This window comes from Oculina patagonica, chromosome 11 (assembly GCF_052425735.1).
Source record: "Oculina patagonica isolate OP01 chromosome 11, crgOcupat, whole genome shotgun sequence".
Classification (NCBI taxonomy): domain Eukaryota; kingdom Metazoa; phylum Cnidaria; class Anthozoa; order Scleractinia; family Oculinidae; genus Oculina; species Oculina patagonica.
Genome location: NC_135768.1, coordinates 4,715,024 through 4,731,432, shown reverse-complemented (window position 1 = coordinate 4,731,432; position 16,409 = coordinate 4,715,024). Strand labels below are relative to the sequence as shown.

Here is a 16,409-nt window from a genome sequence, read left to right as displayed (position 1 = left end):
GAAAGTTCGCCCAGTCCTCCTCCGCTCACTCGCATAGCGCGGTATGGCCTGGGGACGAGGCTGGGGCCAACGTCACACCACGCTACTGTGTACATGACGTACAGAGTGAAGGATGACCAAGTGTTTTTCTTCAGAGAAGACTACTGATTATTTTTGTTCGTGTATTGAATACGTTGTTTGAGAGATGGAAGAAGAAAATAATCCAGAGATTCCTGAACAAGAAATTGAATTTTTGGAGGATGATTTTGTCGAAGTGGTAGACTTAGATGACGAGGGCGAAGCTCCAGAAGGTACGTTGTGAAATACTCAGAATACTTTATGAAGCTCACGTGGAGAGTCAAAGTTATTCAGTTCGAGCCAAGCACAAATATCTTGTAAAGTTCTTTTGTTATCATACTTTGAGGTTTGCTTACTTTCTTGCTCTCCCATAATAATATTCTTCGCTGTGTCGTACCACAATCATAGCTATTAGTAAATGTATCACCACCACTACCACCACCACCGTCATATCATCATCATCATCATTATCATCGTCATCATCATCATTAACATCATCATATCATCACCATCACCACCACCACCACCTCCACCATCATCATCATCAATTCATCGTCATCATCATCATCATCATTGTCGTCAACAACAACGTTGTTGTCATCACCATTATCAGCTTCATTGATACCATTCATCACGATTTTATTATAGCCACCATCGTTGCTGTTTCTGTAGTCCTTTAATTTAGTAAATTTTACACTGCATCACTTACACCTACTTTTAGTTTTACCTATACAGCAGCTTTCTATCAACACCCATTCTTCGACATGCTAATGTATCAGTCAATTCCAAAACTGCCCATCTCCTCCCCCAGGCATACCCCAGCATTTGATAACGAATAAGCAGAGCTAGAAAGAGCGATTTCAAGCTACACGGAGCGAAAGTAAACATCGATGTTTTCGTCGTTTTGTTGTCAGTAGTTAATCATTTTGTCATAAAATCCGAAAAGTGTGAGGAATTTGACGCTGTGTGAAGCCCTAACTAGTGGGGCATTTGACCACCTAAACTGCCAACATAGCGGGGAATTTGACCAAAATTTTTCGAAAAAGTCAAATGCCCGGGGGTTTGCCTGGGGGGGGGGGGGGCATGGGCGGTTTTGGAATTGACTGATACATAAACAAATAAGACAGACAGCCCACTAACATGACCTTCTAAACTTGTGGGCTCATTTGCATGAAACCAACACCAGTATACATCGGTTTTGATTGGCTAATTTCAAACAGCACGTCTAAAGACGATGTTGAAAGATGATGTCCAAAGATGGATGTAGAAAGATAGCTATGCACGTAACACTGAAGGTGGGTGTAAAACATTGTTAATTTCATTTTCAGAGGGACTTGCCGTTGGAATGGAAGATGTTGGTGTCGGAGATGAAGCAGATGATCAAGAAGGTGAAAATGGTGACATGGGGGAAACAGATGATGCTGAGTTATGTTACAAAAAACATACTGGTAAGTACTGTGATGTTGTCTCAAGCAATTTCAAGGTTACATTAAAATTTTGTTCACAATTATTGATACAGTTTATCTGCATCCTAAGTCTTAACTACAGGTGAATGAAGTTTTCTGGGTCTTTCTCTTTGGAAAATGTTTTTAATCTATTCTGGACTTAATTCTTCATACCACTAATCTGTTTCCAGTCAAATGATATTCTATTCTAGACCAAAACGTTTTGATTTCTATACCCTATCCCAGACTAAACTGCTTGAAAACCATACCCTTCTCAGTGGCCCATACCGAGCTATATGTACCTTTTATATGGGATTCCCCCCCCCCCCCCCAATGGTACGGGCTCATTTTCATGAACTGTAACAGGTTATTGAGCCCAGCATTACTAACAGATTCATGATTGTCTTCAAGCTGTGCATTTTGTTTTCAATAACACTGTTCAACTGATGTTCTTGTCCTCAGCCTCAGTCTTCTCAGTGTCAATCGACCCAGTGAATAATTCTATGGCAGTATCTGGAGGCGAGGATGACAAAGCTTATGTTTGGCGAATACAAGATGGACAAACAATCATGGAATGCTGTGGTATAACATTTTTGTATATTAATGTTATCATGATAAGGCAGTAACAGCAGTTAAAGTTAACTTTTTGTCACCATAGTCATACAAGTGGTCACTTTGTTACATGAATGTCTGGAACAGATGGCACAGTACAAAAAATTTTTCACTCCTTGCTTCTTTATTACCCAGTTTCAGGGGTTTCATTAAGGGCCATCCACCAGGCAAATTGACCAGCTGTGAACACGACGTTACCTGGCTGTTTTCAACATTTCAACTAACTTAAGTTTATCAAAGAGGGAAGGGTCTTGCTGATACTTTTTGCGGGTGCAAAACGATGATGCCCACCTACCCAAGACCTTAATGAATCCCCTGTCAGTTTACCAACTGTGTAATAATAATGTATTTAATGTTGATGTTCGTAAGTGGTTACAAAAAGCTCTTTGGAAGCATTTTAATCAGCCAAAAACACCACCAAAACAGCAACATGCTGAACACTAAACCAACATGAAGATCCTCCAAAAACAAAACTTGACTTGCACAGCGATTATCGTACACATGCTTGCAAACTTACGAATTTAAAATGTTTCTGAGTGTATGCACTCTATTTTCACGTCATGCCAGTTCGGTAACTATCTTCTTAACAGTTGACGTGCTGATTTTTTCTAAATTATGCAGGCCACAAGGACTCTGTAACATGTACAGCTTTCAGTCATGACTCTAAACTTGTTGCCACGGGCGATATGAGTGGATTGATCACAGTCTGGGATGTTGCTACACAAAAAGAAGTCTGGAACTTTGAGACGACAGACCTTGAGGTGAGATAACAAACTTCGATGTTTCATTGTTGTACACTGAAGGTAAACAGCAGGGTATGATGCTTCCTTGAAACATGAAATTTTATTATAGATACCCATAAAATTTATTTGGACAGATCCGAAATTTGTCTGAAATGAGATCAAGTGTCCGAAAATTAAATGTCGAAAAAAAATGTCCAAAATTTTAACGTCGGAATATTTTTTTGCAATTTATGTAGCTTGAGTTGGTCTCAAGTGTATCATATGCCTTAGAAAGTGTTCGTTTTTATAAAGGAACTATAATTCAAGACACAGGGACAAGAGAAGACTGAGTTTTGGAAAAACTCAGCTGTGTCTTCAAAGCTCTCATGTGGTATCAGGGTTGTTGTAAACACAAAAGCAACATTACCAGTTTTTTGGTTTTCTTTTTCCATTATTATGGTTGCATTCAGTTATTTTTGGTTTTCTTTCCTATAATAATGTTTTCCCTCAACCAACCTTTTCTTAGTGGTTAGAGTGGCACCATGAAGCAAACGTGTTACTGGCTGGCACAGCTGATGGTAATGTATGGATGTGGAAAATTCCCAGCGGAGACTGTAAAACATTCCAAAGTCATGGCTGCCGATCAACTTGTGGAGTATTCATGAAAGATGGTAAATAGAATTATTTTTGAACTTCCCATTCTGAAGCATTTGCTAGTTATTCTTTTTAACAAATCATTATGGAGCATGCCCTTGATTTAGTTTATTTTGTTTTGCATATTAGGTAAAAGGGCCAGTGTTGGATACGAGGATGGCACCCTTAAAGTTTGGGACTTGAGACAAGGAATGCATACTTTTCATCTATCAGGTAATAATTTACCGGTATTATAAAGTGTTAGCTGGATAATAAACCTGCCAACACACAAGATAAGAGCAGGATTCACAGAGAGTGTTAAAGGTTGAGAGTTGCACAGGATTTTTGTCAACTCTCAGTAAGGACCAGTAAGGGTACAGGCCAAATGAGAGAAATCACACACAACAGGCGGAAGAAAATTTGAGCAGCTTCAAATTCAACATATGAGCACAAGAGTTGGTGAGAGTCACAAAGAGTGTAGTACTTAGAGTTTTAGGCAAAACAAGAGTGCGAGATTGAATTTTTGTCAACTCATGTCTTGTTTGGCCAGTCCAGACAAGACTGCAGTGGGGCTTTCAATAAGATTTGAAGTTCACGTACCAGTAGGTGGCTTCCCTTGTACGGCACCCGTCGAGAGCAATATATGGAAAAAAATTCCCCCCTATATAGGGAGCTGCATGAATTTTAGCCAGCGATACATGCCAGATCTCTGGCAGGTGTCAGGTCTCATCAAAGTCTTGTTAAAGTATTTAAGGTAAAGTCTGCATCAAGCCAAGTGGCCCATACTGCCAGAGCCAATCCCAGTTTCTGTAGCATTAAGTGACGAGGAGTATTTCGTACTCTGCCCTGGATGGGATGCTTTTCCATCACAGGGTTACCCCCAGCATTAATTTGCCAGTACCCATTTATACACCTTAAGGTGGAGAGAGGCACTATGAGAGTAAAGTGTCTTGCCCAAGAACACAACACCATGACCCCAGCCAGGGTTCAAACCTGAACCGCTTGATCCAGAGTCCAGCAGCCTTACCATAAAGCCACCACATCCGAGTATTTAAGACTAAAATACACATATTAATTAATTTCACTCTCTAGATGGTACAGCTCACCAAGGCTCAATCACATGCATAGATGCACACAGAGATAATGTGCTTGTCGCAACAGGATCAGAGGACTCGACAGTTAAAGTAGTAAACACAAACGGTGGAAAGGTGAGAATCAATAATTATAATAACAACAAACTTCCTCTGATTCCTGGAATCTGATTCCTGAACTTAACGATATTCATCATTTTTTTTATCACTGTGGCAGGTACTGAGTACATTGGTGGCAGGTTTTCAGTCTGATGATGATGATTCACCACCTTCCATTGAAGCTGTTGGATTCTCTCCGCAGTAAGTATTATTTGATTATCAGACCAAGATCCCCTCCATGGGAAACCTAGTAATGACTTGGGTCAAGAGGTCTGGTTGCCATCCCTGGCCGGGGTCCCAATGTTTTGTTCTTGGGCAAAACACTTTTCTCTTACAGTGGCCGCGGCCGCACTTGGCGAGTTAACGGAGTTATTTCCAATTAATCAATTAAAATTAACTGGGTTAAAAAAATGTCTAATGCGGCCGCGTATTTGGAGAGTTAACCGACTCTTAACCAAGTTAGCGGTTCCCATGGAAATTAATCAAAGAACAAAAGATTTCTTAACCGAGTTAGGTTAATTCTAAACTACCTTTCTGCGTGGTTTTAACCAGGTTAGTGGTTTCTTATCAGATTCGACTATTGTCTTGGTTGTCAAATCTGTCAATCATCACCGTGTAAGATGAGATGTTCGAGGAACGATGTTTTTCATAACACGCAAACATGGCGGCTGGTCACAATTCGCACAGTTCGTGGTTTAATTCGTTAGTTGCCCTTAGTACTAGAGAACTGGAGAGTCAGGGGAACGATTATTTAGTTCAAGAAGGGATACCGTGGTATCATCAACAAGCTACTTCGGCTGCGGCTTCGCCGTATCTGGCAAGTCTACACAGTGCATTTACACCTGCAATTTTTGAAACACCGCATTCGCCTCAGTCATAGAAGGCGAAAGTTCAAACTGTTCCACAGCGGGTTCCACAGGAACTTCTCAAACTAAAAGACAAGAACCCATTGAAATATACCCAAACAGTAAGAGAATGATGGTACAAATGATAACGTGATCACGGAAGCCGGCCATTTTGCCTGTTTATAAATAGCACGTCACTTCAGTCTGGTTTTAATGCGGCCGCTAAAAAATATTAACCGAGTTAGTTTTCGTAACCCTACTTTAACCGAGTTAAGTTGTGAGGAAATTTTTAACCGGGTTAATAGAAAATTAACCCAGTTAACTCTCAAGTGCGGCCGCGGCCAGTGCCTCTCTCTATCCAGTTCAACCTTACCTAGTGAATTGCTGAGAAAACCGACATAAAAAGTGGTTTAAACAGGCATTCCAATCCAGGGTAATGGCTAATAGTTACTCCAAGCACTGGTGCTGATAAGCCTTTGGACTCCTCAGAACTCTGGGATTAGAACAGACTGTTGCCTACCTTGACATTTTACTATGAGATTTGATATATAAGCTTTCTAGAATAAAAATTAATAAGTGCTTTTATTGATAGTTTTATTTGACTTGTTCACAGGCAACCCATGCTAGCAACTGCATCCTTAAGTGGCGTCCTTGGGGTGTGGGATCTTTCATCATACCGGCTTCGGCAACAGTGTAAACATCCAGTGAGTATGAAGCAGTATTTCTGAGGCTCTGCTGAAGTTTATAGTTTTGCTCCAAGAGGATGGGGAAGTCGACTAATGCCAATTTTGATCATTTTGTTCAGGGTGGGATAGTTCGGTTGAAGTGGGATAATTCAGCGCCTCTCATATACACTGGATGCCTGGATGGTGTTGTCAGACTTTGGGACAGTCGATCAGGAAACTGCGAGAGAGAGTGGCATGGTCACAATGGGGAAATACTGGATCTTGCTGTGGCAAGGTAATAATAAAAGACAGTCAAAACAACTTTTAAGTCTGTAGATGAAACCCTAGTGTGTGACCATATATTCAAATGATAGCTATTGAGTAGGGCTTTCATGTGGTACTGTTTATTATGCTGTACAAGGTGGTTCTAACTTTTAATTCTGTGGATAATACCCTAGTGTGTGACCATTCAAATGAAAGCTATTTAATAGTAATTTCATGTTTTGTACGCTGTATAAGGTGGTCCTAACTAAGTCTATGCATGAAACCCTAGTGTGTGACCATTTACATGAAAGCTATTGAGTAGTTACTTTCATGTGATACTGTTTATTAACAAGGTGGTTATCACATTTAAGTCTGTATATGAACCCCTAGGGTGTGGCCATTCAATTAAAAGCTACTGAGCAGTACTTGTATGTGGTTCTGTTTATTATCAAATATTTGTACAAAGTGGTTCTAACTTTTAAGTCTGTGGATAAAACCCTAGTGTGTGACCATTCAAATGAAAGCTACTGAGCAGTACTTTCATGTGGTACTGTTTATTTTGCTGTACAAGGTGGTTCTAACTTTAATGTGTGTGGATGAACCCCTAGAGTGTGACCATTCAATTAAAACTATTGAGCAGTACTTTCATGTGGTACTGTTTATTATGCTGTACAAGGTGGTTCTAATGTTTCAGTCTGTGGATGAAACCCTAGAGTGTGACCATTCAAATGAAAGCTATTAAGTGGAACATTGGCACTTTTAGAAAAGAAAGAATTTACATAAAAATGAAACGAGTTTTGTTTTATTATTTTTTTGCAGAGATGGCAGCTTTTTAGTGACAGGATCAGGAGACAGTACAGCCAGAGTATTCACAGTGCAAACACCCGGAAGATAACAATAAAATGCAACATTGAAAACTGTCTTGACTGGTTTTAAACCCAACCCAAAATAATTACTTTTTAATAATAAAACCTTTTTGCAACTGTGGCTGATGAAGGCTGCAGTTTGTGACTGAGGTTTTAGTCAGTGACTACTGACACCTCTATTGTTGCAGAATTTGATCATGTGTGCTGGAAAAAATTACCTGACATGAATTGCAATTGCTGAGCATAAACAATGGTGCTTAACCTGCCCCGGCCCTAGTTGCTGAACCTAGCTATCCCTAGAATTGAGTATGTGGGGGCTCAGCAAGTCACTTCTTTAGATTTTTAATGGCTGTTTTACCAATTTAGAAAAATTCATAGTATGGATTAGGTAAAGCAAAGTAAGAAATCAAACTTTACTACAGAATAAAATTGTTTATGGTCATAAGTAGTAACAGATCATTAAGGAGCTTGATAATAAAAAATTCAAAGCTCCCTGCTTGATATCTGTTGTATTATTTACCGGAATCTAGTGGCAGTTTGGGAGCACTTATTGGAACTTTGGAGCTTGGTGGCAGGAAAGGAGCTTGTAGCAAGCCAAAATATTATTTGTGTAACTGCACATTGTATCTTAGAGAATTTAAAGATAACAGATTTGCTGCAGTAACTTTACAGTGGCAGATCTAGGAGAGAGACACAGCCCATAATTGAAGCAAGAAATGCCAACAGTCCGACCTCTAATAAGCGGCCACCCTCCATTAAGCGGCCACTTTCCAAAGTCCCGATTTATTTGTCACTAAGCTTCTATATTTGATACCTCTATTCAACGGCCACCTCTATTGAGCGGCCGCGGCCACCTTTTTGCTGTCGCAAGTGTATTATTTATATGGATTTTTACCTCCATTAAGCAGCCAGTAAATTATCTTTCCAAGCGAAATGGTGACAGATGATTTTTATTTATTTATTTTTTTTATTTTTTTTATTGCAACACACACAAGAAAAAAAGAATACATCACAAAAAAAGTAAACAATACAGCTACTTACAGACCAATTGCATACAAAACTTAAGATAAAATAACTTACACTTATTTTACACTTATCATGTAATATATACAAAGTAATACAAAGACAAATAAAGGGAAATATACGCAGGAAATAAAGTAATATGAGGACTATGCATTTGATTAATATTTGAACATATTACAACTATGTTATTATTCTTTTTTTTTTTTTTTTTTTTTTTTTAGTGCAAGCAAAGTTATCAATTTTTAATTAATTACGCAATAAGATACCCGGAGAAAATTATTCAGTCGTTGTTTGAAAATGAGAGCAGTTTTCTAATTTCCATTGAATAGTGACTTTATTCACGAATTCATTGACAGAGAGTTTTTTCTCAAGACATTTAGAAGCATAGATATATTGTTTGGCCAAGATGATGAGGAAGTCTAATCTGCGCTTTATGGGACTGGAAAGCCTTTCAGACAGATGCGATATGTCATGAAGAGCAATTTGTTTATTGGATAAAATGATCGCAGTATCTTGACAGTGATTAAACCAAGATAAAATTTGTGAATAAAAGAGTGCAGAATCATTACAGTCAATAAAGGTATGTTCAATTGAGTCCGAACTAGAACAAAAAAAACATTTGTCGTCGTTGGCTAGATGGTAACGTTTGAGTTCTTTCTTCGTAACAGTTATTCTATGCAAGAAACGAAAACCGAATTGACGCAGTTTGTTATCTTTAGTTGATCGGTATATTGCTTGGAACTTTTCACTCCAGTTAGTAAAATTTTCAGGAAATCTTTCCTGCCACTTTTGTACACCACTTGGAATAATAAAACTGTGACTGGTTACTAGTTGGTAATAATTTTTGCAGCGTGCTACAGCTAGGTTAATCGAGGTTTCAGTTGAGGAGATGAAAGCGGAGTTTGATGAGAGATCGCGTGAAGGTATTAAAGTTTGTGCAGCTTTCCTTTTAAGATGAGATGAGATGGCTGCAATAAGCTGGAAATAATGCATGTAATTTGTTGTAATGTTGAATTTATTACTAAACTCTTCGTAAGATAAGAAATTGCCATTAGAATTTAACACATCCTGCACAAAAACAACTCCACGTTCAAGCCATGATTTCCAAAATAAAGTAGCATTTTCTATAGTTATCGACTTGTTGTTCCAGATTATAAATTCACCGTTTGGGAAAATGTTGGTTATGTTCTTGAGTTCTTGAAAGTATTGAAGAAGTTCTCGGTAGAAGAGGGGCAGATCTTTATCTAACAGAGCCACATTATAATTGCATTTGAGGAGAAGCGGGAGGCCACCATAATTTCGGAAGTAGTAGTTCGGTATTGCCTTCCATTTATCACAAGAATTTCCTAGGAGCCTACCAATCCAGGCCAGGCGCAGAGATTTAACTAACATATTGAAGTTGACGAAGATAATTCCCCCTTCTACAACTGGTTGGTGCATTACAAGTCTTTTTATTTTGTCCTTCCTATTTTTCCACAGAAAAGCGAAAAGATTCTCCTGAACGGTTTTAATGACCGCTTCTGGAACAGTCAGCAGATGCTGCATACACCAACTGTGACACACCTAAAGCTTTCGCCAGCAAAGATTTGCCATAAATTGTGAGATCTCTTGAGAGCCATAAATTTAATTTCATTTTCATTTTATTCACCTTTGAATAAAAGTTTTCTTCGATACATTTGTTTGTGTTATAGGATAAGTGGACTCCAAGAATTTTAATAGGTTCGTTTGTGGCTTTAAAATCAAGTATCTTCTGGTTGCTGTCTTTCATAGAGCCTATCCACATTGCTTTCGTTTTTTTCTTGTTTAATTTCAGTCCTGAAATAGTTCCAAAACAATCCAGAATATTTAAGTATGGTTTAAGAAATGTAGCATTTTTTGTTATTAAAGTAGTATCGTCGGCAAACTGTGAAATCTTAACCTCCTGTTCGTCTGGAAGAGAGATACCTTTGCAGTTTGGGTCTTGGCGTATTTTTAAAGCTAGCAGTTCAACCGCAAGGATAAAGAGAAACGGACTCAAAGGGCAGCCTTGGCGGACCCCTCTTGATATATTGAAATAATTCGTTAAAAAGCCTCCGTTTATGATTGCACTTTGTACACCATTGTAAAGGATTGAGATCCATCTGGTAACATTTGGGCCAAAATTAAACACTTTCAAAGTTTTAGCAACAAAATCCCATTCAAGGCTATCAAAAGCTTTTTCAAAGTCTATAAAGAGGAGCAGACCAGCGGTCCTTTTCGCATCTAAATGCTCCATTAAATCGCTTAAAAGTCTTATGTTTTGACCTATATACCTTCCCTTGACAAAGCCGGTTTGATCGGAGTTAATTAGTTTTGGTAAACACTTCTCTATTCTCTTTGCGAGAGCTTTTGACAGAATTTTATAATCTAGATTGAGAAGAGATATGGGACGCCAGTTAGAAAGTTCAGAAAGGGCTTCGTCAGTTTTGGGTATTAAAGTTATTATTCCCCTCCTTTGGGAAATGGAAAGGGACCCACTTTCAAAAGCTGCATTTAAAGAGTTCAGCAGATCTCTCCAGATAAGATCATAAAAGGCCACATAAAATTCTTTAGTAAACCCATCTTCACCTGGTGTTTTATTGTCCGAGAAAGAAATTACAACCTCTTTTAACTCCTCTTAGGTAAAATCGTGCTCTAACGAATCTTGTTCCTCAGCGTTAAGTTGTGGAATTTCAATATCTTCAACAAACGACTCAAAACTCTGTCTTCCGGTACCTTGTGGCTCTCTGTTATGGCTCATTCTCGATGCATACATGTTGCTATAGAAACTCTCCAGTTCTTTCTCGACCTGTTTTGAATTTGATGTCACCTCGCCATTTTCTAATTTTACTTCGCGTATGAGCTTTTTTTCATAATTCGTCTTCTCCAGGTTAAAAAAATATTTAGTCGGTTTTTCCCCCTGTTCAAGCCATTTCGCCTTTGATCTAAACATCGCCTCTTTCCCTCTCTGTTCATATATATTTTTTAATTCTTCTTTTGCAGTTTCATATTCCGTTAAAACTTTCCGGTCTAAGACTTCGAAATCAGTATTACAAATTTTATAATCAAGTTCTTGTAGCTCATTTTGAAGTGTTATTTCTCTTTTTCTGAGTTCAGATTTTTTTTGTTTAGAAAAATTCATTGTTTTCATACGTATTTCCATTTTAATCAATTCCCACAATAGTTGCTTATCGGTGACATCGGAATATTTTTCATGTATTTGTGGATAAAAGAATGCAATCCGTTCCTTAAATTCATCATTTTTAAGAAGGGAATTATTAAATTTCCACGTTCCAGGACCTCTCTTAAACTCGTCTCTAATGATAACACTCAAAAAGGTTGCTTTATGGTCTGGAGCTACTGAAGTTCGAATCTCAGCCTTTTGAGCATCCACGGAGATTGGGCGAGAGACAAGGATAAAGTCTATTCTCGATTTCAAGTTATTAGTTTTGGATTCATAAGTGAAAGACTTTATCTTTGGATGCATTTTTCGATATATGTCGAGAAGGTTTAATTCGTCCATAAGATTGACAACAGCGTCTCTGTAATTCGTATTTTTCCAGGGTAAACCCCCACTTTTGTCTGCCTTATTAAGTGTACAGTTCCAATCACCGGCGATAATTACCCGGGAGGTGTCCGTTTTCCTCACGAGTGATTCACTTAAATTTTTAAGGAATTCATTTTGATCTCGATAATCAGTGGGTGCGTAAATATTCACGATGAAAAACGTTTCCTCCAAGACTTTAAGGTGGCTCGACCCAGTTTTTTTCTAGTGATACCTATCAACTTTGAAACCCTCATACTTAAAGGGATTAATGTCAATGACATATCTACTATATCACATGGATTACACATAGACTGAACTGCAATATGATATAAATTTCTGGGAGATCGGAATGAATATCACGTGACAATGACGTCACACAGGTTTTTGCTCTGAATCGAATTTTAGCCCTTAACCGCATTTTCTCTCGATATCCTCCACGCTACGTATACCTTGGGTGTTTGCCTTCAGCTCTGCGAAGTTTCATCGAAATCTACAAGAGGAATTTTGAAATATCTTGGAATTTGTTTTCAGACGGTATAATTTATGCGTAAAATAAAGACAAGACTTCATATAAAGAAATTTGCTTCTTTTTTGATGTTTAATGAGAGGCTTTAGCCCTCATTTGTTTTAAAAATGTCCCATATCCGATATCCAAACCGTAAGAAGTAAGTAGACTTGCGCGATTTCGAAAAATATGAAATATATGAATCATAGTGAAGCTCAATGTTTAGCTCTGTTTACCAATTTTACGCCTACTTTCGCAAAAAACGCGATTATTTCAAAACTCGTCGATGAATTTTCCCCAAAATTTTTCAGGGTGGTAATTGATCAGTACACTACACAATCCCTGAATTTCATGCTCATTGAAAACTTCTAAGGTTGTCTAACATAAACGCAAAATTGAGTAAATATTGAAGCGATCTCGTAGTTTTGAATAATTTTGTGTTCTGGGATTTCCTATTGTTTCGAGTTGAGCACAACATCGAATTCCTGTGCACCACGCGTAAAATGACTACGCTTGACCACCTTTCGAAAGCTTGCCGAAATCTTTCGGAATATGGTAATATTCTCGAGTTCAAGTAAACAATAATGAATGAATGAAACTCAAAGCCGGTTATGTTTTGACGCCATTCCAGTCATTTACAAATGACTTGACAGCGTACTCAGAAACTTACCTGGTTTACACTTTCTTTTGATGTTTAAATCTTTTTAGCGTAGCATTCAGTACGGCGGCCTTTTTTTGTTTTGCATTTCTTGTGCTTGGCATTTTTAACTTTCAACTCAGCCAAGACGTCGACCACACAAGAAAAGTTGTTGCGTGACAATTTCTTTTCCATTGTTTTCTTTAAAACGGGCCATATTTCGGAAAGTTTTCGGTAAGCTTTCGGGAGGTAGCCAAGCGTAGTCATTTTACGCGTGGTGCACAGGAATTCGATGTTGTGCTCAACTCGAAACAATAGGAAATCCCAGAGCACAAAATTATTCAAAACTACGAGATCGCTTCAATATTTACTCAATTTTGCGTTTATGTTAGACAACCTTAGATGTTTTCAATGAGCATGAAATTCAGGGATTGTGTAGTGTACTGATCAATTGCCACCCTGAAAAATTTTGGGGAAAATTCATCGACGAGTTTTGAAATAATCGCGTTTTTTGCGAAAGTAGGCGTAAAATTGGTAAATAGAGCTAAACATTGAGCTTCACTATGATTCATATTTTTCATATTTTTCGAAATCGCGCAAGTCTACTTACTTCTTACGGTTTGGATATCGGATATGGGACATTTTAAAAAGGAATGAGGGCTAAAGCCTCTCATTAAACATCAAAAAAGAAGCAAATTTCTTTATGTAAAGTCTTGTCTTTGTTTTACGCATAAATTATACCGTCTGAAAACAAATTCCAAGATATTTCAAAATTCCTCTTGTAGATTTCGATGAAACTCCGCAGAGCTGAAGGCAAACACCCAAGGTATACGTAGCGTGGAGGATCTCGAGAGAAAATGCGGTTAAGGGCTAAAATTCGATTCAGAGCAAAAACCTGTGTGACGTCATTGTCACGTGATATTCATTCCGATCTCCCAAAAATTTATATCATATCGTAGTTCAGTCTATGTGTAATCCATGTGATACAGTAGATATGTCATTGACATTAATCCCTTTAAGTATGAGGGTTTCAAAGTTGATAGGTATCGCTAGAAAAAAACTGGGTCGAGCCACCTTAAGTCTTGAAATCAGAATTCTTCCTTGAAAATCCGTTTGAACAACATCGAAGTTAAAAGTTGAATTAGGGTTCAATAAAATACAAACGCCTTTGGAGTGTGCAGTTCCATGACAAAAAAAAATTTTGCCGCCCCATTCCGCAGACCATACTTTCTCATCATCAGGTTGTGAAAAAGTCTCCTGTAAGCAAAAGATCGTAGCTTTTTGTTGTTTTAAATAACAAAAGATTGCTCTCCTTTTGTTCTGATTACGTAAACCTCGCACATTTAGTGAAAGAATTTTTAGTTTACGTGCCATTGATGTTTAAGAATGAATTGTAAAATTGGTTGTTAAAGAAATGCATGCCCCGGTAACTAAACAAAAACTGAAAAGAAACTAAAATAGACAAATGACTTACAACAATCGGACGCAAAAACATGATATGACAGATGATGCATATTGGCCGTGAAATATTTTGATTATTTTTTTTTTCACATACTAACTGTTGATGCAAAAAGGCCTAAGAAACTTGTCAACGATTTTTTGCATATTTTTCTGTACATTATCAACCCGAAGAAATACTGTACATTTCAACTACATGCCCTCTGTGTTAGAGCTAGAACTATGCATGGGCTGGAAATGCACTTGATGTTTTGTTACAATGAATTTTGGATTTATCTTCATATATGTTCACTTTTAAAAGCATTTTGCTATAAAGAGTCAATAAAATCATGTTTACTGCCATTCCTATCCAATTTATATTGTAACTCTATTAAGCGGCCAACCTCTATTAAGCGGCCACTTTTCAAAGTCCCGAGGGTGGCCGCTTAATAGAGGTCGGACTGTATTCACTCCCCCCCCCCACCATTTATTTTCAAACACCTCTGGATCTTGCATGACTGCTCCATTTGTTGGTTTTCCTTGGCAGCCAACACAAATTATAGAATTATTGTTTCTAATGTGATCTTGACTTTACTTCTGGAAGCTTGCTTGCTTCAAATTAACAACCTGCAGCCTTGCGCAGTAGTTCTGTCCACGTTTTCTGTTGCCTTCCTTTCAGAACAAAATCCTCTGCATCCTTTTACTTGTCTTTCTGTGCTTCAAGCATTCTTTCTCTTTGTTTTGCTTTGATTAGTTCAAGTCGCTTTCTGTCAATGTATCTCTTGGCCAAAATAAAAGATGATATTCCACTTGTAGCAATAACAACCCTTCGTTTTAAAAGAAAACAGAAAGTCAACAAAAGGCACTGACAAACCTATCACCAAAAATCAGCACTGCTAAGCAAGTTTAATATGCAATGGTCAGGGCCATAGGCAGGATTTTGCATGAGTGGGTGCAAGCGCCAGAGGAGCTAGAGGGTCCAGGGGTATAATCCCCCCTGAAAATTTTGAAAAAACAAGTTACCTACCGCTGTGTAGCCTGTTGGGGGGAGTGGACCTGCTAAGTCCCTCTAGGGATCTCCCAAATTAAGTGCACACCCCTCCCCCCTTGAGGGTATTGGACATAGGTAGAGGCATTCATGGAAAATCTTCTTCCAGCTGGGCATCTGAAGGCGTTCCCCAGGTAGCCTGCGAGCAGGCTCTCCTTGGGGCACGCGCGAAAGCAAAAACTCGAGCGACTTGAGCGGCGAAGCCGCGACACGTGAGCGGCGAAGCCGCGACAGCGCGGCGCAGTGCCCCAAGGTGAGCCTGCTCGCAGGCTATTCCCCAGGCAATGCCTCGGATTTCCGCAGGTGTTAACATCCTCTTAAAAATTTTCCTCTGAAGGGGTCTTTACATAGTAAAGTGGAAATTATGGCCCATTTTGACCAACACTTCTAACGGCAAATTAGCACGACAAAGCGGCTGATTTCGAATTATCTGTTGCAATATGTATGTGTTTTAAGTTATTAAGCTTATAATCGTCAAGTTTCAAATGAGATCCAGCAGTTTGTTTTGTCTGTGAAGCAGCACGTAAACGATTTCTACATTATAAACGATCTCTACATTTTCTTACCATCCTATTGCGACCATTCGCATCCCGGATAAATACATTGGAGCCATTCTGCGATAAAAAAGCGACTTGCAACAACTGGGATCAGAACTTCTGCAAGATATGAGATGAGCTAAACTGCCGCCATATTGAAAACTGAGAGAACCTGGGAAGAAGTCAGTTTTGCCTCAATTTCATGCAGTCTGGCCCATTCCCTCCCCGTCTCCCATCGTTCCTATTATTGTGGATCATTATCAGAAAGAAAAGTTATAGAGAAAACATTTCATAATAATCCCTAGGCTTATATTATTTTTATATGGTGACCATATATTCAGGAGGATTTTTAGTGTTGAAGATTTGAAGGAATCATTTTG

At 38.5% G+C, this 16,409-nt stretch overlaps 1 protein-coding gene and 1 long non-coding RNA gene across 2 annotated transcripts; one reads left to right on the top strand and one right to left on the bottom strand.

Annotated features, from left to right (window-relative positions):
- The first annotated feature begins 121 nt into the window (after positions 1 to 121).
- LOC144630593 (angio-associated migratory cell protein-like) lies at positions 122 to 7,351 on the top strand. The gene is made up of 11 exons (XM_078488966.1): positions 122 to 290; positions 1,386 to 1,505; positions 1,965 to 2,084; positions 2,736 to 2,875; positions 3,363 to 3,507; positions 3,620 to 3,703; positions 4,562 to 4,677; positions 4,778 to 4,860; positions 6,118 to 6,208; positions 6,310 to 6,464; positions 7,253 to 7,351. The coding sequence occupies exons 1-11, from the start codon at positions 185 to 187 to the stop codon at positions 7,326 to 7,328; spliced, it is 1,236 nt and encodes a 411-aa protein (XP_078345092.1). The 5' UTR covers positions 122 to 184; the 3' UTR covers positions 7,329 to 7,351.
- A 7,600-nt stretch (positions 7,352 to 14,951) lies between these two features.
- Positions 14,952 to 16,181, bottom strand: LOC144630634 (uncharacterized). Its single transcript, XR_013566588.1, has 2 exons — positions 16,060 to 16,181; positions 14,952 to 15,272 (listed from the first exon to the last, which is right to left on the bottom strand). It is a non-coding gene; the product is annotated as an uncharacterized LOC144630634 (long non-coding RNA).
- Positions 16,182 to 16,409: the final 228 nt, after the last annotated feature.

Bases quoted from the DNA above. Each gene is read 5' to 3' on its own strand.
- LOC144630593 (XM_078488966.1), top strand. From the start codon at position 185: ATGGAAGAAGAAAATAATCCAGAGATTCCTGAACAAGAAATTGAATTT. The intron at 2,085-2,735 runs GTATAACATTTT...TAAATTATGCAG, and splicing joins AACAATCATGGAATGCTGTG to GCCACAAGGACTCTGTAACA. The intron at 6,209-6,309 runs GTGAGTATGAAG...CATTTTGTTCAG, and splicing joins GGCAACAGTGTAAACATCCA to GGTGGGATAGTTCGGTTGAA.